Below are 20,416 nucleotides of genomic sequence, written 5' to 3' on the forward strand. Positions count from 1 at the left end.
TTAAAAAAATGCCAATATGAACCTATTGGATAATCAATTTTCTCCCGCCACTGCTGCCGACTTTATCGGCCTGGGCGAGAAGTCGACACTGCCGCCATCCGGCGGCGTTCCCCCTACTGATTTATTTTCCCTTTCAATACGCAAACTGTTATTTTCCTTAATTAATGGAGATTAATGTCATTAAAGCTACTAAAATTCCTTAATAATTCATAGATTTACATCCATAATCGTTTCAGGTATCACTTACCCTTTTTTACACCAAAACAAGTAGCCACCTAACAGCCACTTAACAGCCACCTAACTTAAGTGGCTGCTTGCATCCCAGGGTATCTTTCGCAAGGTTTGCTACTTGGGACGTCGCGTATTATACATAAGGTATTATACACGCCAAAATCTAGAGTGTAATATACATGGTATTTTACGTGTAAAATACTTGGTATTTTACATCATGTATTTTACATGCCCAACCCTAACTGTAACCCTCAACCCCACCAATAATCCCAGAAACACTAATATTCCCAACTCCTTGCACACCCCTAACTCTTCTAGTCCGGTTNTTACATCATGTATTTTACATGCCCAACCCTGGCTGAGGGTCCTTTATTTTATTTCCCGTAGTTAGAACGCGATTTTCCGTCTCGGCGTAGGCGCAAAGTCAACGTCCCCTCCCGCGAAGCGGGAGGGAAATGTAACTTTGCGACCGCCGGGACGGAAAATATATATAATCGAACATTACTATAGTTAATAAAAAAAATCCGCACCATTATTCAATAGAACCACTGGAAAACTATAGAGTTTTCCAGCGACAGCGCTGGGATTTTCTATGAATTTTTTGACCTACGTATCAATAATAAATATGTCGAGAGAAAGGAAAAGACTTTTAGATCATTAGATTCTGCATTCATTACACTATTGATTATAATATGTTCGATTTTACATTCCTGACAATTATTGCAAAATGCTTGGAGCTACCGTATTGAGAACCCCTTTCCGGTTATCGACAAATTTATACTTGGGCCCTACCATACCAACAGTTCCGTACACTCCATCGTAGTCCATGCGCCACCGCTACGAATTTTCTGTTGAACACTTTACATTGGCCCTGCTGATCTCCCCTATAATCTCTGGTGAAAACCATTCGGAGCATACCATCAATTTACTGATAGCGAAGAAAGCATCAAAACATCACTCAGTAAGATGCTTACTATCATATGCTCGCTGTCATATGCTCGTTACCCTGTTTGTTTTTTTTTAGTTTTCATGTAATAGTTGAACTGAAAAATCCAGTATTTTAGTGATTTCCAGACCATTCGAACAGAAAATCAATGGAATATTTGATTCTTGAATCACAAGAGTTTCTGAAATTTCAGTGGAAATTAAGGATGATAAAAATTTCCGGGATTTGACACAGAAAATTCAGACGAAAATTTTTTAAAGTGTTGAATGACTACAATGTTTGAATAGAAAATACAAGTTTTGTAGTTGTAATGAAAATTACTTTTCTGTTGGTCAATTATTTATTAACGAATTTGCCTTTGAGAAATGTTCCATTAGTGATATTTCAAAGACTTCCCGCGTATTATCACAAGTTGTCCCGCCCTTCCCGCCAGCACCGCCACTGTTCCCCGTGAGAACGGAGCCGTAGAATATTTACGAAAGTCAGGTTGACATCTCGAGATATTCATGTATTTACAGCTTCAAGTTAACCGAAGCAACTCGTTTTTCACTTCACTTCTATAAAAGTCAATCATCACTCACCTAAATTAATTATTTATTTCATGATCATAAAGATTCAATCCCTGCAAATATAAATAAATATAATAAACAGAAGATGTTCGGTCCAGGATCAGCGCCGATCGTGGTTCTAAGTGAGTAATCAATCAACCTAGTGAAAAACAAAATAATTGAAAGTGGGAGGGACACTGTCCCTTGTTTAGTAACAGAAAAATTAGTCACGAGTCTCATAAAAATAATGCCTGGTTTACTGATTATTGCAGGTCAGAACACAAAACGTGATTCCGGTAGGAAAGTGCAGAAGGAAAACATTCAAGCTGGCAAAGTGAGTAAAAGATGCATTAAACACGTGTTACATCGAAATCTTTACCTTATAAGGCGTTGAACCGGCGTCACGCCCACGTGCATTATTCTCCCGTCAATCTGACTGGAAAATTCTCATCTACTGAACAATTATAAACAATTATAAACACACATCCATACTCTCGTCAATTTTTTTCCCAAAAAATATGACTCAACATTCTAACCTAGACTTGCTGTTGTCTTCTACTCCACATTCGCCGTAGTCCAACTGTGACTCTACAAAAATCAGTAGGGAATTCCGGGTTTTAAGACATATCTTCGGATTTAAGGAATGTAAACGAATTTTTCCAGAAAAAAAATTTAAAGATATCCAAGTATCTTTCCCGGTTTGGTACAGACCACACTACAGATTCAATAATTTTCAATCATCAAATTTGTTCATTAAGGATGATTAGATAGTGTCGGTAAATGTCTTTTTTTTTCCATAGTCAAGACAAATTCTGTAATTTTTTCGGCTGACAACAGAGCATATAAAACTAACTTTTCTAACGTTAAAAAAAATTAATTGCAATAGGCTCGGCAGAAATTAATAAACTAATTTTTCCTGATACACGGGCTCTTATGAAATTTATGTTCAAATTGCTAATTCAGCTACTAGAAGACTCTAAAAATAGAAATAAAAATAGAAGGTAATGTGTAAAATCATACTGAATCCAATGGCCAGAGAAAAATCTCGGGTACCCGGGCAAAAAGAGGAAATATTTAAATGATTCCATCCCATCTAAGCGCATGTTAGCGCATGCATTTATTGCATTTTGATTATTTCATTTCTAAATAATGAACTTGGGTGGATGGATTAAAATTTGTATCAAAATGAAGGGAATATCTTCATCTCTCAGCTTAAAAAAAATTATGAATATTCAGCGTCACTGAAATTACATTTTGCACAGAATTATTATTTTTAAAACATTCGTTCATAAATAAATAATTGAGATTGTTTAAACTTTCGGGAACCAAATTTTTGTAGGCATGAAATTAATTCCAGCTAAAATTCTGAATTTGAATAAATTTGTTACTCCGAACAGATGATTTTTAAGATGGAAAATCGATTGTTTATAAATTATTTATATAAAATGCTCGTAATTTTAAAAAATTTAATTTTTCAATTATTTTATCATCTTCCTGCAAAAGTAAACTTTCTATTTTTTTTCAGATTTTTAAAATGTTTTCTAACAGTTTAATCTCGAGATTCAAATTCAGACCTGCAAAGTTTGAATAATAAAATCATTGTAAAATGTCCGGAAATTCAACTACATAAGTAGAGAAGCATCTCACTGTCGAAAAAATAGCCAAAGTACTTGGATATCCATAAGATGGTTTAGGGTGGTCAGGCTAATTGCTGAACGATTAAAGGAAATTCGAGTTTCGTGGTAGGATCGAAAATAAAAGAATCACCTAAATGGGGATATAATGACTTCCAGATCTTCAAAAATGTTTTAATTAGCAAAAAAAATTATTTGAAGTGAAAATAATAAAACAAAGAATAATTAAATTAAGAAATAGTTGAATGCAGCTGTAACCCCTAATTTCTGGACGACTCGGCCATTTTTTATTTATTTATTAAATGTCGATGAATAGAAAAAATAATTGATCACATGATTATACACCAGTCACATTATTGAAGGGTGAAATAATCAGTACAATTTTCATTTTATTCATGGAATAATCAATTCAATTTAAAATTGTCCAGAAAATGACCCCCGTCCGGAAATTGACCTGTTTACCTTATATTAATCTCAATCTATAAGACACTGATGAATTTTCGTTCGAGTTTCTGGCCGATTTCGTAATTTTATCTAAAAATGATGTAGAATAGTATGAAAACGTCAAAAAAATTTAATTAACAAAAAAAAGTTTGCTTATATGTCTGTACACACACGAAAAAGTTGAAGGATAATCGGGCGAGCCCGGAGAGTTGGAAAAAAACACCCATTTTTTTCTTTTTTTTTACGTATTCTTTAAATGATGAAAAAGGCGTGTGCAAAGTTTCAGACTACTGGGGAGCATGGTTAATTTATTACGAATTTTTGAAAAAGTGGTCATTTAACCCGTGATCTTATGGAATTGACAAAAAAAAACTGCAAAGCCCAAGGAAAAAATGCAGCCAAAGTCATGAAACTTTAGACACATTTAGAACATGTGATCAATGATTTTTTGAGTAAAAAAGATTGCCGCCTAGGAGCATTGTTTATTAATAATAGCGAAAAAAGTACTGAAAAATGAAATTTCTGCGCACGCAGCCCAAACGAGCAGCAACGTCCCAAGTACTGATCGGGTGGGGGTAGCGCGGTCAATTTAAACGTCTCTTGAGAGAGAGCGTTGAAGCGTTGTGATTGGAGCTCCCTCGAGCCAGTGGTACTAGCTCCTAGTGAAAAAAAAACTACTGACGATGTTGCTACTTTTTCGCATGGATTAATTTTTTTTCATTTATTAAAAAAAAAAACAATCTGAAAACCATTCAATGCGTGGAACAGATACAAATAAATTTGATTAGCTCCAAAAATAATTTTTAACCGGAGATACTTCCTAATAGTGCCTGAATTTTGAATTCGAATGGGAAAAATTTTTTTGTTCAGCGATTGGTTTTCTGCAGGAAAGCAATAGAAACCCCTCCGCCTCACCTACATTTCCTCCTCGCCCGATTATCCTTAATAGAAAAATCTAATTAATCTGCTAGACAATTCTATTGGATCTCTATTTCACTTTCTATTAGTTGTTGGTCGATTCTATTGAAACATTCAATAAAAAATATAAGATAGAAAAAGTCAATAGAATTCGATTTTTCTATACAATTTATTATGTTGAGATACTTACTATAGAATTTCCTCGGCGGAAATTGTCCTAGTTTTTTTTGTTTGGTTTTCTTAATGAAAAGAAAACGAAAATTGAATGAAAAAAACTTGGAAAATTTGAGTCGAGGACATTCCATAGGAAACATTTCAATAGAATAAGTTGTAGTAAGAAAAATCGAATTCTATTGACGTTTTCCATAGAATATTGTCACTTTCTATTCAAATATTAATAGAAAGTTTAATAGAAATCCAATAGAATTGTCTAGTGAAATCGCAAGGTTTTTCTATGAACTTTTTTCATACGTGTATGTAGGCGTGGATTTTTAACTTCCCGACCCGAAGGGAGGAAGTTATTGTAATGACCCCGAAAATCGAATGTGGAAATTTAAGCATTTCTCCACGTTTCATGACCTTTGGAACCACTTCTGACCCTTTTCAGGTACCTGTCTGTATGTGTGGATGTGTGTATGTGTGTGCGTACGTCTGTGACAAAAATTTTGTGCCACGATTCCTCCTGAACAAACGATGCGATTTGACTTTTTTTTTTTAATCGCTGTATTTTCATGTGACTTGAACCTGATTAGATTATGGAGACGATCGTCTCAGCGTTTCTCCAGTTTTTTCCAAAAAACATTTGGAAAAAAGTCGAAAATTAGCGTTTTTTTGTAAACGAGACCATTTCTCCGTGCATAACGATGCGATTTCAAGTTTTTTTTGTTAGAAACGATGAATCTTGATATAACGCACAAATCATGGAATACTGGAAGACATTTAATCAGCAGTTCACTAGCTTTTTTCGAAATCGATATACATTCAAGAAACAATTTTACTTTTCTGATAAATTACATTTTTTCTCGATGCGGAATACGGCGATGTGTGTGCATGGGAGTGTGTGTGAGTGTGAGCACGCGCACGGATTTTCTTGTCTTCTATGGGTATTTCCTCGGAGAAATGTGAGAAAAAGATTGAATAAATACATAATAAAAAAATTAATGAAAGAAAAAACAAATGGTCGGGAAGTTATTGGTGCGACCCGTAATGGGTCACATCCAATTCCACCAACCCCTACCGGTCATACCCTAAAGAGGGAGCGCGCGAAGCCTGATTTTTGAAAAAATGTTTTCAATTTTACGATGTCGCAATTTCTCAATAGTCTTTTTTTCTCGATGTCTCGATTACATTAGATTTCTTTATGACTATACTTTGTTAATTTATTTCTGTTTCAACGTAGCGGGCTATTGCAGTGATATTTTTCATACTTTGAAGATTGATTAGACATGTAAAAAACGCAGAATTAGTGCAGAAAACATCAATCTTTTATTCTTCGTTTGCCCTCCACATGCTTAAAATGGAAAAATTATTCTAGTGTATTCAAATTTTAAGCTACTGATGATTTTTCTTCCCAAAATTGTTCATAAAATGTGGAGATTAATAATTACGAATGCTTTCTCCAAAACTCGACCTCTAAATTGACAATTCCGCTTTTGTTTTAATGGAAAATTGCATTCTTAATGCGAATCAGTTAAAAAAATTGTTCTCACAATCTTCTTTATCGAAAATATTCAGAATTTATGATTGAAGGTATGATAAATATTTAGAGAATACATTTTTTGGTTGTTTTGCATGAATTGTGTCGTTTTTTATTTAAACAAAATCCAAATTATTGACTTAGAGGTTGAATTTGAGAAATGTAATTCGTAATATTTATTCTACACATTTTTTGAAGAATTTAAAAAAATTCACTGTGCCTGAAAAGTTGAGTACACTAACGAACATTAAGCAATTTATTTTTTTGCACTAGTTCTTCATATGTATACATATCTAATCGATCTTCAACGTATGAAAAGCCTCACTGCAATATCCCTCTACTTTGAAATTTCACCGTAGTCTGCCCGTAATCGAATTTTGTAATAAACTTTTCTGCCCAATATTAAACCAAATAGTGGTCAGATTTCATTTTTTTCCGTTTCCCAAATACTTATCCTGCCATCTTCTATCGAAATCAATTGAAACATCAATACCCATTCATACAAAGCTCTAGAGATGTCATCGTTCCCTAATTTCTTATCTGAGTGTTACTTTGACGTTCCATCTTATGGATGAAGATTCAAATAAAAATCTGAAATTTTGGCGACTAGTTGGTATTGTTGAATTATATTTGTGTACCACATTGGGTTCGATCGATTTAATATTCTCTGAAATGGAACAATTTATTGACACCTCTTTTCCCTAAATGTGGAAATGAGAGGATTAACCAAATTTCAGATGTTTTTCAAAAAATTCATTTAATGGAGTGTTGACTCATCTCGTCTCACCGCTAATTTTCCACAAAAATGTTCTCTATAATTTTAATTCTTTTATTACTAATTTTTTATGAAAATTTCGCTATCTCGTTTGAATTTTCAAATACTCCAAAAAACTCGAGTTGTCATGGAGTTGAATGCGCTTATTTCATCACTCCATTATTGAATGGTAGTTTTTGAGGAATATCTGTGAATATAAAGGTATTACCTAACTGGTCTAGATACATTTATTGTGAACTTATAGAGCTTTTGTTATAATTATCCATTATTCCGGAGATGTTTTTTGCAGCCCTCGTTCTTCATTCCAAAAACATTGTCCTAAAATTTTTATCAGCACAAAAACTGAATTATAAACGAAATTCATTCTTTTGATATTAATATTCCACTACTGAATCTCACTACAAATAATGTAATCCTCAGGCAATTGCTGATGTCATTCGGACATGTCTTGGTCCCCAAGCAATGCTGAAAATGCTGATGGATCCAACAGGAGGGATTGTAATGACCAATGATGGGAACGCCATTCTCCGTGAAATCACTGTGCAACACCCAGCTGGAAAATCAATGATAGAAATTGCTCGTACTCAGGATGAAGAAGTTGGAGATGGTACCACCTCAGTAATAGTCTTGGCTGGTGAGATTCTGGCTACGGCTGAACCATTCCTAGAACAGGGAACTCACCCGACTGTCATCATCAGGGCATACAGACAAGCTCTCGAGGACATGATAAAGATTCTGGAGGAGCAAGTCAGCACTAGTCTGGACATCAATGACAGGAATAAAGTTATTGAGGTAGTGAAATCCTGCGTTGGAACGAAATTCATTGGTCGCTGGTCAGAGTTGGCTTGTCAAATTGCTATTGATGCTGTCAATACGGTTTTGCTTGAGGAGAATGGACGACGTGAAATCGACATCAAGAGGTACGCAAAGGTCGAGAAGATTCCGGGTGGCAGCATCGACGAAAGTCACGTGCTCCGTGGAGTTATGCTTAATAAAGACGTAACGCACCCGAAGATGAAGAGAAGCATCAAGAACCCCAGGATTGTCCTCCTGGACTGTCCCCTGGAGTACAAGAAAGGCGAGTCCCAGACGAACGTCGAGATCATGAAAGACACTGACTTCACGAGAATTCTGGAGCTTGAGGAGGAGTTTATCAAGAAGATCTGCGAGGAGGTGATAGCAGTCAAGCCCGATGTCATCTTCACTGAGAAGGGAGTCGCTGATTTAGCCTCTCACTACTTCCTCAAGGCGGGTATCTCAGTAATTCGTCGTGTTCGTAAGTCTGATAACAATAGGATTGGAAGAGCGTGTGGAGCAACTGTGGTCAATCGGACTGAGGAGCTGAGGGAGGAAGATGTTGGTACTGGTGCTGGATTGTTCGAGATCAAGAAGATGGGTGATGAGTACTTCTGTTTTATTACTGAGTGCAAGGATCCCAAAGCTTGCACTATTGTACTCCGAGGTGCCAGCAAGGATGTGCTCAATGAAACTGAGAGGAATCTTCAGGATGCTCTCCATGTGGCTAAGAATCTGCTGATTGAACCCAAATTGGTTCCAGGTAAATTTAATTTTCTTGGGAATTACTGAATTGTTGATTTAGCGGAAGGGGTTACTTTGCGAATACTGTGGAAAAGCAGAGGGGTAATGAAGTTCAATAAAACAACTCTCATGTAGATATTGTACGAAACTACACGCTGCAAAGATAGCTAATAATTCAATAGCTAAATGGGAGTCCATAGTACTGTGAATCCTGAATTTCTTACTTGTACAAGAGAGGACATTGCAATGGGAGAAAGTTCTGAAATAATTGAACATTAATTGAGACAAAGTATCGAGTAGAATAATTCGAATAACAGAGGTTTATGTACACTGAAAGAAAAACGAACAAATGATTAAATAAGTCTGGTTTCAGACAACAAAATCGTTAGTTGAAAAATACCAAAAAAATAATTGTTTGGTTCGAATTTGAAAGTCGCAAGACAGTGCCTTTTCAGGATGAAAATATCTTTTATGTCGTTGGGCCGAGAAAACCGCGATTCTAACCGAGCGAAGCGAGGCATCTCGCCTTCGGCTCGGATTATAATCCACATTCGCCAGATAATACTTTTATCGCCTGGTTGCATAATATACTATTATAGGGGAAGTTTATCATGAAATATTTTGTCCCGAAGTTACAAGATCGCTGTCATATTATTATTATTTCCCTTAAGAACTCTTTTTGTTTGTGATTATTGAATAACCAAAACAACAAACTACTATCCCTCGTTTCATATAAAAGGAGCATCATCATCATTATTCTTATTATACCTTTCTTCTATACAACCAATTGTCTTTTTCACAGTTCTATCTCACTCCTGAGCCCTTCGATAAAATGTTATTAGAAAAATGTTATTTATATATAATTGAATGGATTTGAACCAGCACATTTGAAGAAACCACCAGAAAGCTCACCTTCAGGGAAATTCATGAAGAATTCAAAATTTTCAACAATCATCATAAGAAACAAATCAATCAATATAGCTATCGCTATAGCTATCTTTCCACTTCGACTTAATGGGATAAAATCTAACATTTTACGCTATGACTGAATTCATTTGAAGCATGATATCCAAAGATATGCAGAGAATCCTGCTTTTCAAAAAATACACAATTTTTGCAAATTTTTATATAAATCAAAACAACTATTTTTGCTATCATCTTCATCTTCGAACTCGGTCAAAAGAACACCCAAACAAACTTTTTAATCCATCATTCAATCAATCCAGAACATTTTTTTTAGTTATCGTACAAAAAACAATTTTTGAAAAATTTGAAAAATCAAATAATTAATAAAGGAATTAAATTTCAATTAATGGCGATTACTAGGGCTCAACAATACCTACATTTGAGGTGAAAAAAAATTCAATTTCATCCATTCATTAGTGAATAATCAAAGAAAAATTTGTTTACATACGTACGCACATACCTGCCTACGAAAAATCCAAAACTTAAATTTACACGATTACGATGCTTCCATTCGGAAGCAAAAAAAAAGAAAAGATTTGCTAGTTTTTGGATACCCTACCCTTTCACGAGTAATTTGACTCTAACTAAAAGAGACTTTAACTAAAAGACTGCTAAAAGTTTTCGGATGTATTATTTGAATGGGAATTGACTACCCGAAAAGTTGTGGTTCCGCGGTGCTAGAGTTGTCTAGAGCCTGAGGAAACCAAAAATTCCAGTGAAACGTCGCAATTTGGCAATAAATTAGTATTGTTTAAACTCTTCCAACATACCATTATTTAATCAACTATTATCATCCACTAAAATGAATAATATCGTAAATAGGGAACTTGCATAAAGCTCAATTCTTTCATCTTCATATGGATAGCTAAACGGCAAAAATTATGGGGAAATATTGCCTAGATGCCTTATGATAATGAATTGAAAATCAATCGTTTTAGAGGCCAATTTTTCGGTCATGACGTCACGAAGACTGTCAGGTAACACTTCATTAGTCGAAAAAGAAGAGAGTGGGGAGTTGTCCTCCATTGGCCGAGGCGTACCTCAAGATTGGGTGAGGTCGGCTTGAGCCATTCTGTGATTGGTCTAGCGCTCGACCGTCGGTATGACGTCATTAGCGATTTCAAAGCATTTGAAATCTTCAATTTTTAACAATTAATTATTAATTAAAGAGCAATATTTCAAACGTTTGTGAATGAAAAATGAATTATTCAGGTCTCAAACTTGAGATTAGAAAATTGAAAAAAAAATCGTCCAAGTTCCCTATTTGACAATAAGTTAGTATTGTTTAAACTCTTCCATCATGCCATTATTTATTCCACCACTATCATCCACCGAAATGAATAACATCGTACAGTGTCTTGCTACGTTCTGCCACCCCACTCTAAATTCTCTCAAAATTCCCCTCTCTAAAGCAAACTAAACCTCTAAATCCTCTTTGTCGTCTTGCAGGTGGTGGAGCTGTTGAAATGGCAGTATCTCGTCTGCTGAACGAAAAAGCAGCTGGTATCGCTGGTATCGAGCAATGGCCCTACAAAGCGGTGGCCCAAGCCCTGGACATCATCCCCCGTACTCTCGCTCAAAATTGTGGAGCAAACATCATCCGTACATTAACAGCACTGCGTGCGAAACACGCAACCGAGGGCAAAACCTGGGGAATCGATGGTGAAACCGGTGAACTAGTAGACATGAAAGTTCGCGGTATCTGGGAGCCATTGAGCGTTAAAATGCAGACATACAAAACAGCTATTGAGACAGCTATTCTCCTCCTGAGAATCGATGACATCGTGTCAGGCATCAAGAAGAAGGGAAACGACAATCAGCCCAGTGCTATGCCTACAGAGCAATCGATGATGGAGTAATAAACGCCGAAGAAAACAGTGAAAATCGCTTAATTTTTCATGATCGCCTTGAATTTACTCTAACGAACCACTCCATTTTCCCATTTGTTCTTCTTTCGCACTTTTTTTTATCAATAAAAACATGCATTTGTAAAAGTTGAATGAAAAAAAAAATTAACTATATAACGTAGACTGCGATTATTAACCCATCCCCATCGTGTTTCCATTGTATGTTAACGATCTATCGATGTGAGACATCTTAGGGTTGGGCATTAGGTGTCGAAATGTTTACTTCTCCTTTACACACCCGTTGGGTGAAAGGAACATGGATTTTAAAACTAAGCTCAATGCTTCCCACGCACATGGGAAAAGAATGAGCTAATTTTTTCATGGGAAGATGTCCCACACCGTTGTCTCTACATCCGTTCAGTCAGTAACAGTGAGTCTCTTCAACGTACAACAGTTATTACAAAGTTTAATTTTTTCTTCTTCGACGGTTTTTCCAATGCAAGTTGTTCACAGTTATTCTTATTTGTTGTTTTTTTCCACTCAAGGTCAAGAATATTAAACACTATAAAAACAGATAAGCGTAATTTGTTGATACCGTAAATGGTGTTTACCGAGTACATCGACGTGGCGTCGCATATATTGATTGCAGGCTTGCGCGCGCGTGTGTGTGTGTGTGTATGCAGTAAATGTGAATAGGCCTGGAAGAACACAGCGGGTAGGGGCCCGGCATGGTAAAAGGCCGGGGGAAAACGACACACCACAAATGACAACGTATTTTTGTTCATTTTTCCGTAACGGTTTTTATTTGAGTGATTTGTATTTTTAATTTACGTTGAGTGTCAGCGTTTAAATTTCATACAAATGTGGAGGAAATCTGGGAGATGATGCCGGGCATGTCTCGACAATTTGCAGCATCGAACAGTGGTAAATTGATTTATTCCATTATTTTGAGGTTGACAGATGCTTCAGGCTCGTCGTTGTAAAACGCCAATGAATTTATTCAAACGATTTTCCTTGGGTTTGATCGGTTATTTGGAGTGTTGTTGAATCCTCTAGGATTTTTTAAAAATATTTATGAAAGTTATTTTTCCATGTTATTCAATGTTATTCGTGGGCACAAGGTCCTGAATGGGACAGTCTGATGGAGGTTCATCATGAAGCTATTGAAAAGAATTATGAGCTGCTTGAGGAGATTGGCAAGTGAGTGGTTAGGCATTAATGTATTAGATTAATCCATCGATTTGTCGTTTACGTTTTTATTCCTGCAGAGGCCAATTTGCAGTTGTCCGGAAATGCGTGGAGCTCAAAACAGGTTTGGTTTATGCTGCAAAGATAATGAGGAAGAGAAGAGTGGCGAGGGGAGTTGCTGCAGCTGATATAGGTAAACCACAAGATAACGTAGAACCTAGAGTATGTGAATGATTATGTAAATGTAGAGCAGTGAACTCCATTTTCATTAACTGAATTAAATTAATTTCAGCACGCGAGGCAGGACTGCTAGCACAGCTTCGTCATCCCAATATTGTCACCCTCCATAAGGTGATTGATACTGGCAAGACAGTTGTTCTGCTGTTGGAATTGATTTCGGATGGGGAGTTGTTCCATTGGACACCATCCAGCGAGGTTGAGGCTGCTCATGTTGTACGTGGCTTTTAGTTTTTGATTTTTTTAGTTTAATGCGACCAAGTGCAGCTAATGACAGTAATGGTGTTATTCATTTATGTTCCCAACAGGTTAGACAGGTTTTGATGGCACTCAGTCATTTACACTCGCACCAAGTGGCTCATTTGGATATTAAGCCGGAGAATATCCTGTTGTCAACTCCTCCGCCTATGCCAAATATTAAATTAATAGGTAATAAGGGGTAATCCATTAGTTTTGTAAGAGAGAGTTTTGGCGATTGGAGTGGAGGAATGAATTTGAACTTGTGTTGATGATTAATAATTTTGGCATAAAAATAGTGGCGAATTGATGAAGTGTAATACGCATGCAAAGTTTTTATCAATTGCTAATTCACTTGGAAAATTAGTGATTATATGAGAAAATATCGAGAGACTTTCTGCACAGAGAAAAAAGTATCTAATTTTCAATAAAAATCTGTATCATGCTAAAATCTGGAAATAATTGAAATTTTCATTTTTTGAACGAAAATCTTCCCTAAAAATTAATTTTAAAAAGTTATAATGCTCAGTCATTTTTTATTTAATCCGATTATAATTGTACTTAAATTAAGGTTTATTTTCACTTATTCCTCGAAAATCTTGTGGTTCGACAATCAAAAATCTCGGCTTTCTCAAATTAATAACATTCTCCTTCTTCAATTGATAATTTTTCCTGTTTTGAAATTAATTTATTGATTTTATAAATGCTCTGTTATTCAAAGTATACTAGCCGACTCGTTGACTCAATCAATGTTGATTTTTTTTCATTAATATTCTAAATGAATGTTGAATTAATGTGCAATTATTTTCGAATTTGATCCCTTTAGAATGTTCATAGTTTTAAAGAGTGCACGTCCGTAATTTAAGAACTTTTCTTACTTGAAATGCGTAGAAGTTGAGTAGCTTATTTTCAGTACGATGCTTTCTAGGACCAAGAATTCTTTACAATCAGTAACTTAGTTCTCAAACTTGGGAACTTTCTGTGTTTATAATTGAGAAAATTACCAAGAAGATTGTTGCTGTGATATTTTGCTCTTGAATGACTCAGTGTCAAGATAATTCAGTCTTTAACAAGATATGGAAAATCCACTTGTTATGTTTAAGGATATCCAAGTACTGAGCTATTTTTTCTCTATTGAAATGCTTTTCTACTTTTGTAATCGAACGTCAGAGCTTTCATTTAAGTCCCATTTAACCCTAAGTTTCCGGACATTTTACAATGATTTTATCATTTAAACTTTGCAGGCCTCAATTTGAATCTCGATATTGAACCGTTAGAAAACATTTAAAAATCTGAGAAAAAATGGAAAGTTCACTTTTGGAGGAAGATTGATGAAATAATTTAAAAACTATAATTTTTTAAATTTACGAGCTTTTTCTATAAATAATTTATAAACAATTAATTTTCGACCACAAAAATCACTTTTGTCATTCCGACCGCAAGCCAGCGATTTATGGACACGTAGCGGACAATCGTTATGACGCAAAATATTATTTGATACATGGCCTAAAAAACTGTTTTAGCTCATATGATTGCAACTCTGGCTCTGGCTCATATTCGCCAGAAAAGTTTTTTAGGCCATATGTCGAAATCGTAACAAATTTATTTATATTCCGAATTTTATCAGAAATCGATTTCGCGCGGAATAAAATAAGGTTTCCGAAAGTTTGAATAATTTTATTTAATTTTATTATTTATTTATAAACAACGAATGTTGAAAAAATAATAATTCTGTGCAAAATGTAATTTGGATGACACCGAATATTCACGATTTTATTCAAATTTTTCTCACGCGATTTAATTGACAAATTTGATAATTGAAAATGGATATCCTTAACTACTTATCTCCTGATAATAATTGTCTGAAATACAAAAAGGACCTCTAGGGTACTAAATTTCTCAAATATGACACGAGTCCTAGACAATTTCGACATTGACAGCAATTTCATACTCTAATATGCTAGTAATAATTACTGAAACAGGCCAGGTGAACTCAACTTGAGCCTAATTTTTTTCGTGAGCATCTTTCTTGCATAATCACTGATTCATTCTGAAACTTATCACAGAGAAAAAAAATTCTCGTTTCCAGAACCAAGGTACTAATTTTACGAAATTCTGTGAAAAGCGTCCTTTATTCCAGAATCGCGGGGTTTTGAAATTGCAAACCATTGGGGGCATTCCGATATTGTCATACTATTAAAGGGGGGGGGGTGTACTTTATGACGATTCTGGTTGGGGAGGGGAGGAGGGTGCCTAGATTGAGACGTCATACCAATTTGCCAAAATAATTTGAGAAGAAAAAGATATCAATTGGTGAATCCCATGTTTCTCATTTTAATAACTCCATGGTTCTGAATGCCAGAACCAAGATTGCCTTAAAGTAAGAGAAAATATCCTTCAATCTAAGTAAAATTGATACTGGATTTTCATAAAAATTACTGAGATTCAGAACTTTTTCGCTGTTTTCTGGAGAAAATTGTTGCAGAATAAGTGAAAATTTCCCTTAAATGTAGAACTTCTTGCTCCCTAGATTTCTGTACCACAGACTTCTGAAATTAAGAAATTTTTACTGAAAACACCAAACTCCTCCTCCCTGCCTATTATTAAGGCAAATTTCATTATGTTTCGTTTTTATAGATCTAGGACTTTCTCATCGTCTAGCACCAGGCTCCGAGCTTCGTGCACTCTTTGGTACTCCAGAATTTGTAGCACCTGAAATTGTTAATTACGAACCCCTCAGTTTGGGAACTGATTTGTGGGCAGTTGGTGTCTTGACATACATTCTATTGAGTGGTGCCTCACCATTTCTTGGTGAAGATAAACAAGAAACTTATGCCAATGTCGCTGCTTGCCAGTATCAATTCGATGATGAGTATTTTGGTAGTGTTACGGAAATCGCTAAGGATTTTATACGTTCTCTCTTAGTTAAGGATCCAAAGTGAGTTGTAAAGACTTTGAATTTGATTGATAATTTCAAGAATTTATGGGTCAGAATGATTAAACTATTCATTTTATTGTGTTTAGGGAACGAGGGAGCGCAGAGTCGTGCCTTAAACATCCCTGGATCCTTACGGTGTGTTCCTGCATCAAATAGCTTCATTTATTTATACACAACGTAGTTAATTTACTTTAGTTTATTATACATTCCTTATCACTTAATTTTTTTTTTGTACTTATGCGATAAATCTTCGGCTGAGTTTCTCTTTCCATTCGTAACAAATCACAAAGCAGAATTTTCCTTTCGCCTGTAAGATTTATAATGAAGTTTAACGAACAATTACAAATCGAAAAACTGTAAATAATGATAAAAACAGAAACAAAACAATTTTTCTTTTCCTTCACAAATTAATGAATATTTAGACAACTCACGAATGCATGATAATATTTTTATTGAGTAGGAATGAAAACAGAAGTTCACTTGAGCGTCTTGGTTTTAATGGAGTAAAATGGGTTTATTTTCTCATGATCAGGAGTCCGAAACGTCGCAGGATCTGAGTGGTGCTATGATAAGTGCTGTTAAGCGGGGCTGTATCCAGGCAGTCTCACAATTACTGAGGCAAGGTGCCTCGTTGGACGTCAAGGATGCTGTGAGTCTGTCACATCTAAAATACAAGATTCCCTTACATGATCCTATGAATATCTATGCAATTGAGTTTAAAGAATTCATAGGATCTTTGTGAAGGAAAATTCATGGGATTTAGAAAAATGTCTTGACATCTTTCTCTAGGCTTTCTCATTGCATAGATATTTACTAAGTCAGTAGCGAAATGGTGAAATGAGACAAGTTTACTTAAGGGGAGGTTCACCATGGAAACAAAACTTTTTCATTTTGCGAAGAAAAATTTTTGAAAGAACTATTTTTCTCCCGATATTTTTTTTGATCAGTATGTCGATTCTGTTGGTCGAAATTATCTCCACTGGCTCAAAATTAAAGATTTGCATTTTTTTTCACTTAAATTCAACTTAAAAATGTTTTATTTATCTCAGGACACTCTTTAAATCTTCAACACGAGATTTTTATTCTTAATGATTTTCAACTTGCCATTTTTCCTGTTCAGACAAGGCTTATTTCGGTGCGTGGTTTTCTTTCTCTCTTGAATTTGTAATAATTTTCAACTGAATTTTCAAACATTTTTACCATCATATGAAATGAAAATTTGAATTTTCATTAAATTTTAACGAATCTGATTAGTTTTTTAGCAACAAACCCCTGAAATTTCATATAAATCAATTATTTTCCGAAAGTCAAGAGATTTTTACTTGTTATTTTCTGACGGTGTTCTGTCTTTAGCACTTCACTTCTAAAATGTATTCATTGGAATATTTGTTGACGATTTTTTTTAGAAGCAAGATAGTCTTCTACACATTTCATGTGCGTCTGGTGACGAATCGATGACGGGGCTCTTGATCGAAAATGGAGTAGAACTTGATGCGACGAATGAGAAAGGCCTGACTCCGCTCCACGTTGCAGCACGCAATGGTCACATTAATATCGTCAGACTCTTGTGTCTGTCTGGATGTGATGTTGACAAAACAAATCGGGGAATTCGGGCCGATGTAACAGCCATCAAACATGGACATTTTGAAATTTCAAATCTTCTGGATAAACTCAGAAATGTAGATATTCTTGCTATTTTATTTTTAGCAATTCTTTGCCAGGTTATTTGGTATGGGTGTGACTGGGAATTCATGAGTGTCCACAGGGAAATCAACGAGAGAATTATGTAAAGCAGCTGCAGCCTACCCACAAGGCAATTGATCGCCTACACGTACGCCTATTGGGACACTGTGCTACAGGAAAAACGTCCTTGATAAATTCTTTGAAGTCTGGAATATTTAGTTTCGGATTTTTTCGAAGATCTAGGAGTCAGAATTGCACTACTAAAGTAAATTAAATTATGTTCGATTTCTTTTATTGAAGCACATACGAAAAAATCTTATAGAAAAAGCTAATACATTCGCTAGAAAATTCTATTGAATTACTATTGGGCTTTCTTAAGAAATCTATTAATTTATCGTCAATTCTATTGGAAAATTCTGCAGCTTCCCTGCATGTTTTTTTTCAATAGAAAGTGGAAAATACGAACTATTTTATTGAAAAATCAATCGAATTTAGTATTTCTATGCAAATTATTCTACTGAGATGTTTTTTATAGAAAGTCCTCCACACAAGTTTTCTAAGGTTTTTCAATCTATTTTCTTTCTCTTCTAATTTAAAAAAATCGAACGATGAAAACTTGGAAGATTTAGGCCCAGAAAGTGTACAGAAAGCTAGCTTTTTCTATAAATTTCATTTTTAAGTGAGGATACACTAGTGAAACTAACAAATCCTGTAGTTCCATGAGTATCCGGACCTTCCCTATCGAAATTTCCTCAACATGGAAGTTTGTAGAAATGTGGATTTCCTATAGAAGACACTGCATAAAGAGTCCTTCATAAAGCAATATTTCACATCACTTTTTGTCCTTCTTGAGAAAAAACCAAGAACTTGATATCATTCATAAAACTTCTTCCTCTCCGGGTCACGCTGCGGTCATATCAAATTGAATGAAATTTAATAGAAATGAAATTGAAATAGAATCTTTCTTATTCTAAATGCTAATGGCTCGAATGTTAAATGCCTAAATTACTCATCAAGGCAACTTTAATCCGCAATTAAAAAAATATATACATTCACCTGTTAATCTCTATTGCAAATTGAAGGAAACTTATACGTATACAATACACATAAAAAACCTAGTGGACAGAGATGGAACAAAAATGATTGTGGATTTATATAAATGTAAATTCGTTGAGGGAATTTCCATAGAAAATTCCATAAAAATTCCTATCAGATGGTTTTCTGGTATGATCGAAAGTGGAAATTGCTATTTCCAACGAAAAAGAAAGGTTTCTTGTTTTTATATCACCTGCTCGCTATACATATTTATCATAATGCCTAGTATATTTAACATACAACGTGTACACTGGGGTGCCCGCCATCTCACCATATTGTCTCTTGATTTGTTATTCTTGTAGACATGCATCCCACGGCATTTATCCACCTTAGTAATTTTCTTCAGAGGTTTCTGAATACCATTGGCTCAGTAGAATTCCCAGTTCTGCGTTAGGTGTAGATCTGGGGAAGGAGACTTTAATTTGGTGAAGCTGTTTTTGCATTAACATTACACGTCGTCGACCACAAAAACGAGACTGACCCCATTTTATAGATAGGGGAAAGTGGGGTAAAATGAAACCATCGAGAAACGACTGTTTGACGCAATTCAACAAAAAAAAATTTTTTTATTAAATATTTTTTTTATCAACTTTTGTTTATTCTTGGGAGTACTGAGGATAATAATAATTTCCTATTAAGTAGAATGGAAAATTATTGAGAAGTTTCGACGGGAGAAGATTTTGTCAATCGACTAATTAAAAAGAAAATGAAACAGCAAAATCCAAAATCCAGAGCAAGGCCCAGGGGGACACCCAGAGGGGGAAAGAGAAAAAAGAAAAGGGTAATCGACCTAATCTAGACAATTGAATTATATGACGAATAGAAAATTATCATTCTCATCAGTACTCCCAATAATAACAAAAGTTAATAAACAAAAGTTGATAAAAAAACAATTTTTTGGTTTGACTTGTGTCGAATAGTCATTTTTCGGCTGTTTCATTCTGCCCCCCTCGCCCCTATTTTAATACTGATTTTAAATTTCTTTTGGAAAATCTTTCTAGCACGTCTAGTTGTCGTGAAAAAAACTGTTGAAGTGTTAAAAAGTGGCTGAAAAGGCCAATTTAAAAAATTTATCAAAAAATGAGTAGTTTTTTCCCGAAAAAATACAATGAATTAATGACAACGCAATTTGTTTAGTGCATGTGGGTTCATCCCAATTTTTTGAGTCGAAATGAGTGAAAAAAATCTCAAAAAAGAAAAAAGTAAAAAAGTAAAAGTAAAAAGTAAAAGTAAAAAAATTTCATGATTTTTCGTGTAAAATTAAATGCCAAACTTAAATCTATCTACACACGTGTTTTAACCTTGTGCGTTAATCTATTTATTTTTCAACTTTATTTCAGTAACTGAACCTCTCAACGAGTGAGGGTGACTTCTCATAAGAGCAATTAACAGGTTACCTTCTAAGAAAGACATTTGTAAACTTCATGCTAAGAGAGCATTCAAATATTACGTCACGCGTTTTTCGGACATTTTAGACCCCCCTCCCCCCTCCGT

General features: G+C 35.0%; 2 protein-coding genes across 3 annotated transcripts in view; both read left to right on the forward strand.

Moving 5' to 3' along the window:
• The first annotated feature begins 1,626 nt into the window (after nt 1–1,626).
• LOC107043463 (T-complex protein 1 subunit gamma) lies at nt 1,627–11,691 on the forward strand. Its single transcript, XM_015264991.2, has 4 exons — nt 1,627–1,868; nt 1,998–2,059; nt 7,613–8,750; nt 11,147–11,691. Exons 1-4 carry the CDS (start codon nt 1,832–1,834, stop codon nt 11,554–11,556), a joined length of 1,647 nt encoding a protein of 548 aa, XP_015120477.1. The 5' UTR covers nt 1,627–1,831; the 3' UTR covers nt 11,557–11,691.
• Nucleotides 11,692–12,177: 486 nt separating this feature from the next.
• Nucleotides 12,178–20,416, forward strand: part of LOC107043464 (death-associated protein kinase 1) — an 84,706-nt gene continuing 76,467 nt past the window's right edge. The window contains exons 1-10 of one of the 2 annotated variants that reach the window (XM_015264994.2): nt 12,178–12,468; nt 12,666–12,744; nt 12,827–12,925; nt 13,025–13,185; nt 13,278–13,398; nt 15,844–16,144; nt 16,231–16,279; nt 16,677–16,793; nt 17,551–17,823; nt 17,910–18,092. In XM_015264994.2, coding sequence (XP_015120480.1) covers nt 12,699–12,744; nt 12,827–12,925; nt 13,025–13,185; nt 13,278–13,398; nt 15,844–16,144; nt 16,231–16,279; nt 16,677–16,793; nt 17,551–17,823; nt 17,910–18,092 — 1,350 coding nt within the window. In that variant the 5' untranslated portion in view covers nt 12,178–12,468; nt 12,666–12,698. Of the gene's footprint in view, nt 12,469–12,665; nt 12,745–12,812; nt 12,926–13,024; nt 13,186–13,277; nt 13,399–15,843; nt 16,145–16,230; nt 16,280–16,676; nt 16,794–17,550; nt 17,824–17,909; nt 18,093–20,416 lie in introns of both variants that reach the window. The other variant, XM_015264992.2, reaches the window with a different exon arrangement.

The sequence above is a fragment of the Diachasma alloeum genome, unplaced genomic scaffold, assembly GCF_001412515.2.
Source record: "Diachasma alloeum isolate Michigan unplaced genomic scaffold, Dall2.0 Dall_scaffold_00581, whole genome shotgun sequence".
Lineage (NCBI taxonomy): Eukaryota > Metazoa > Arthropoda > Insecta > Hymenoptera > Braconidae > Diachasma > Diachasma alloeum.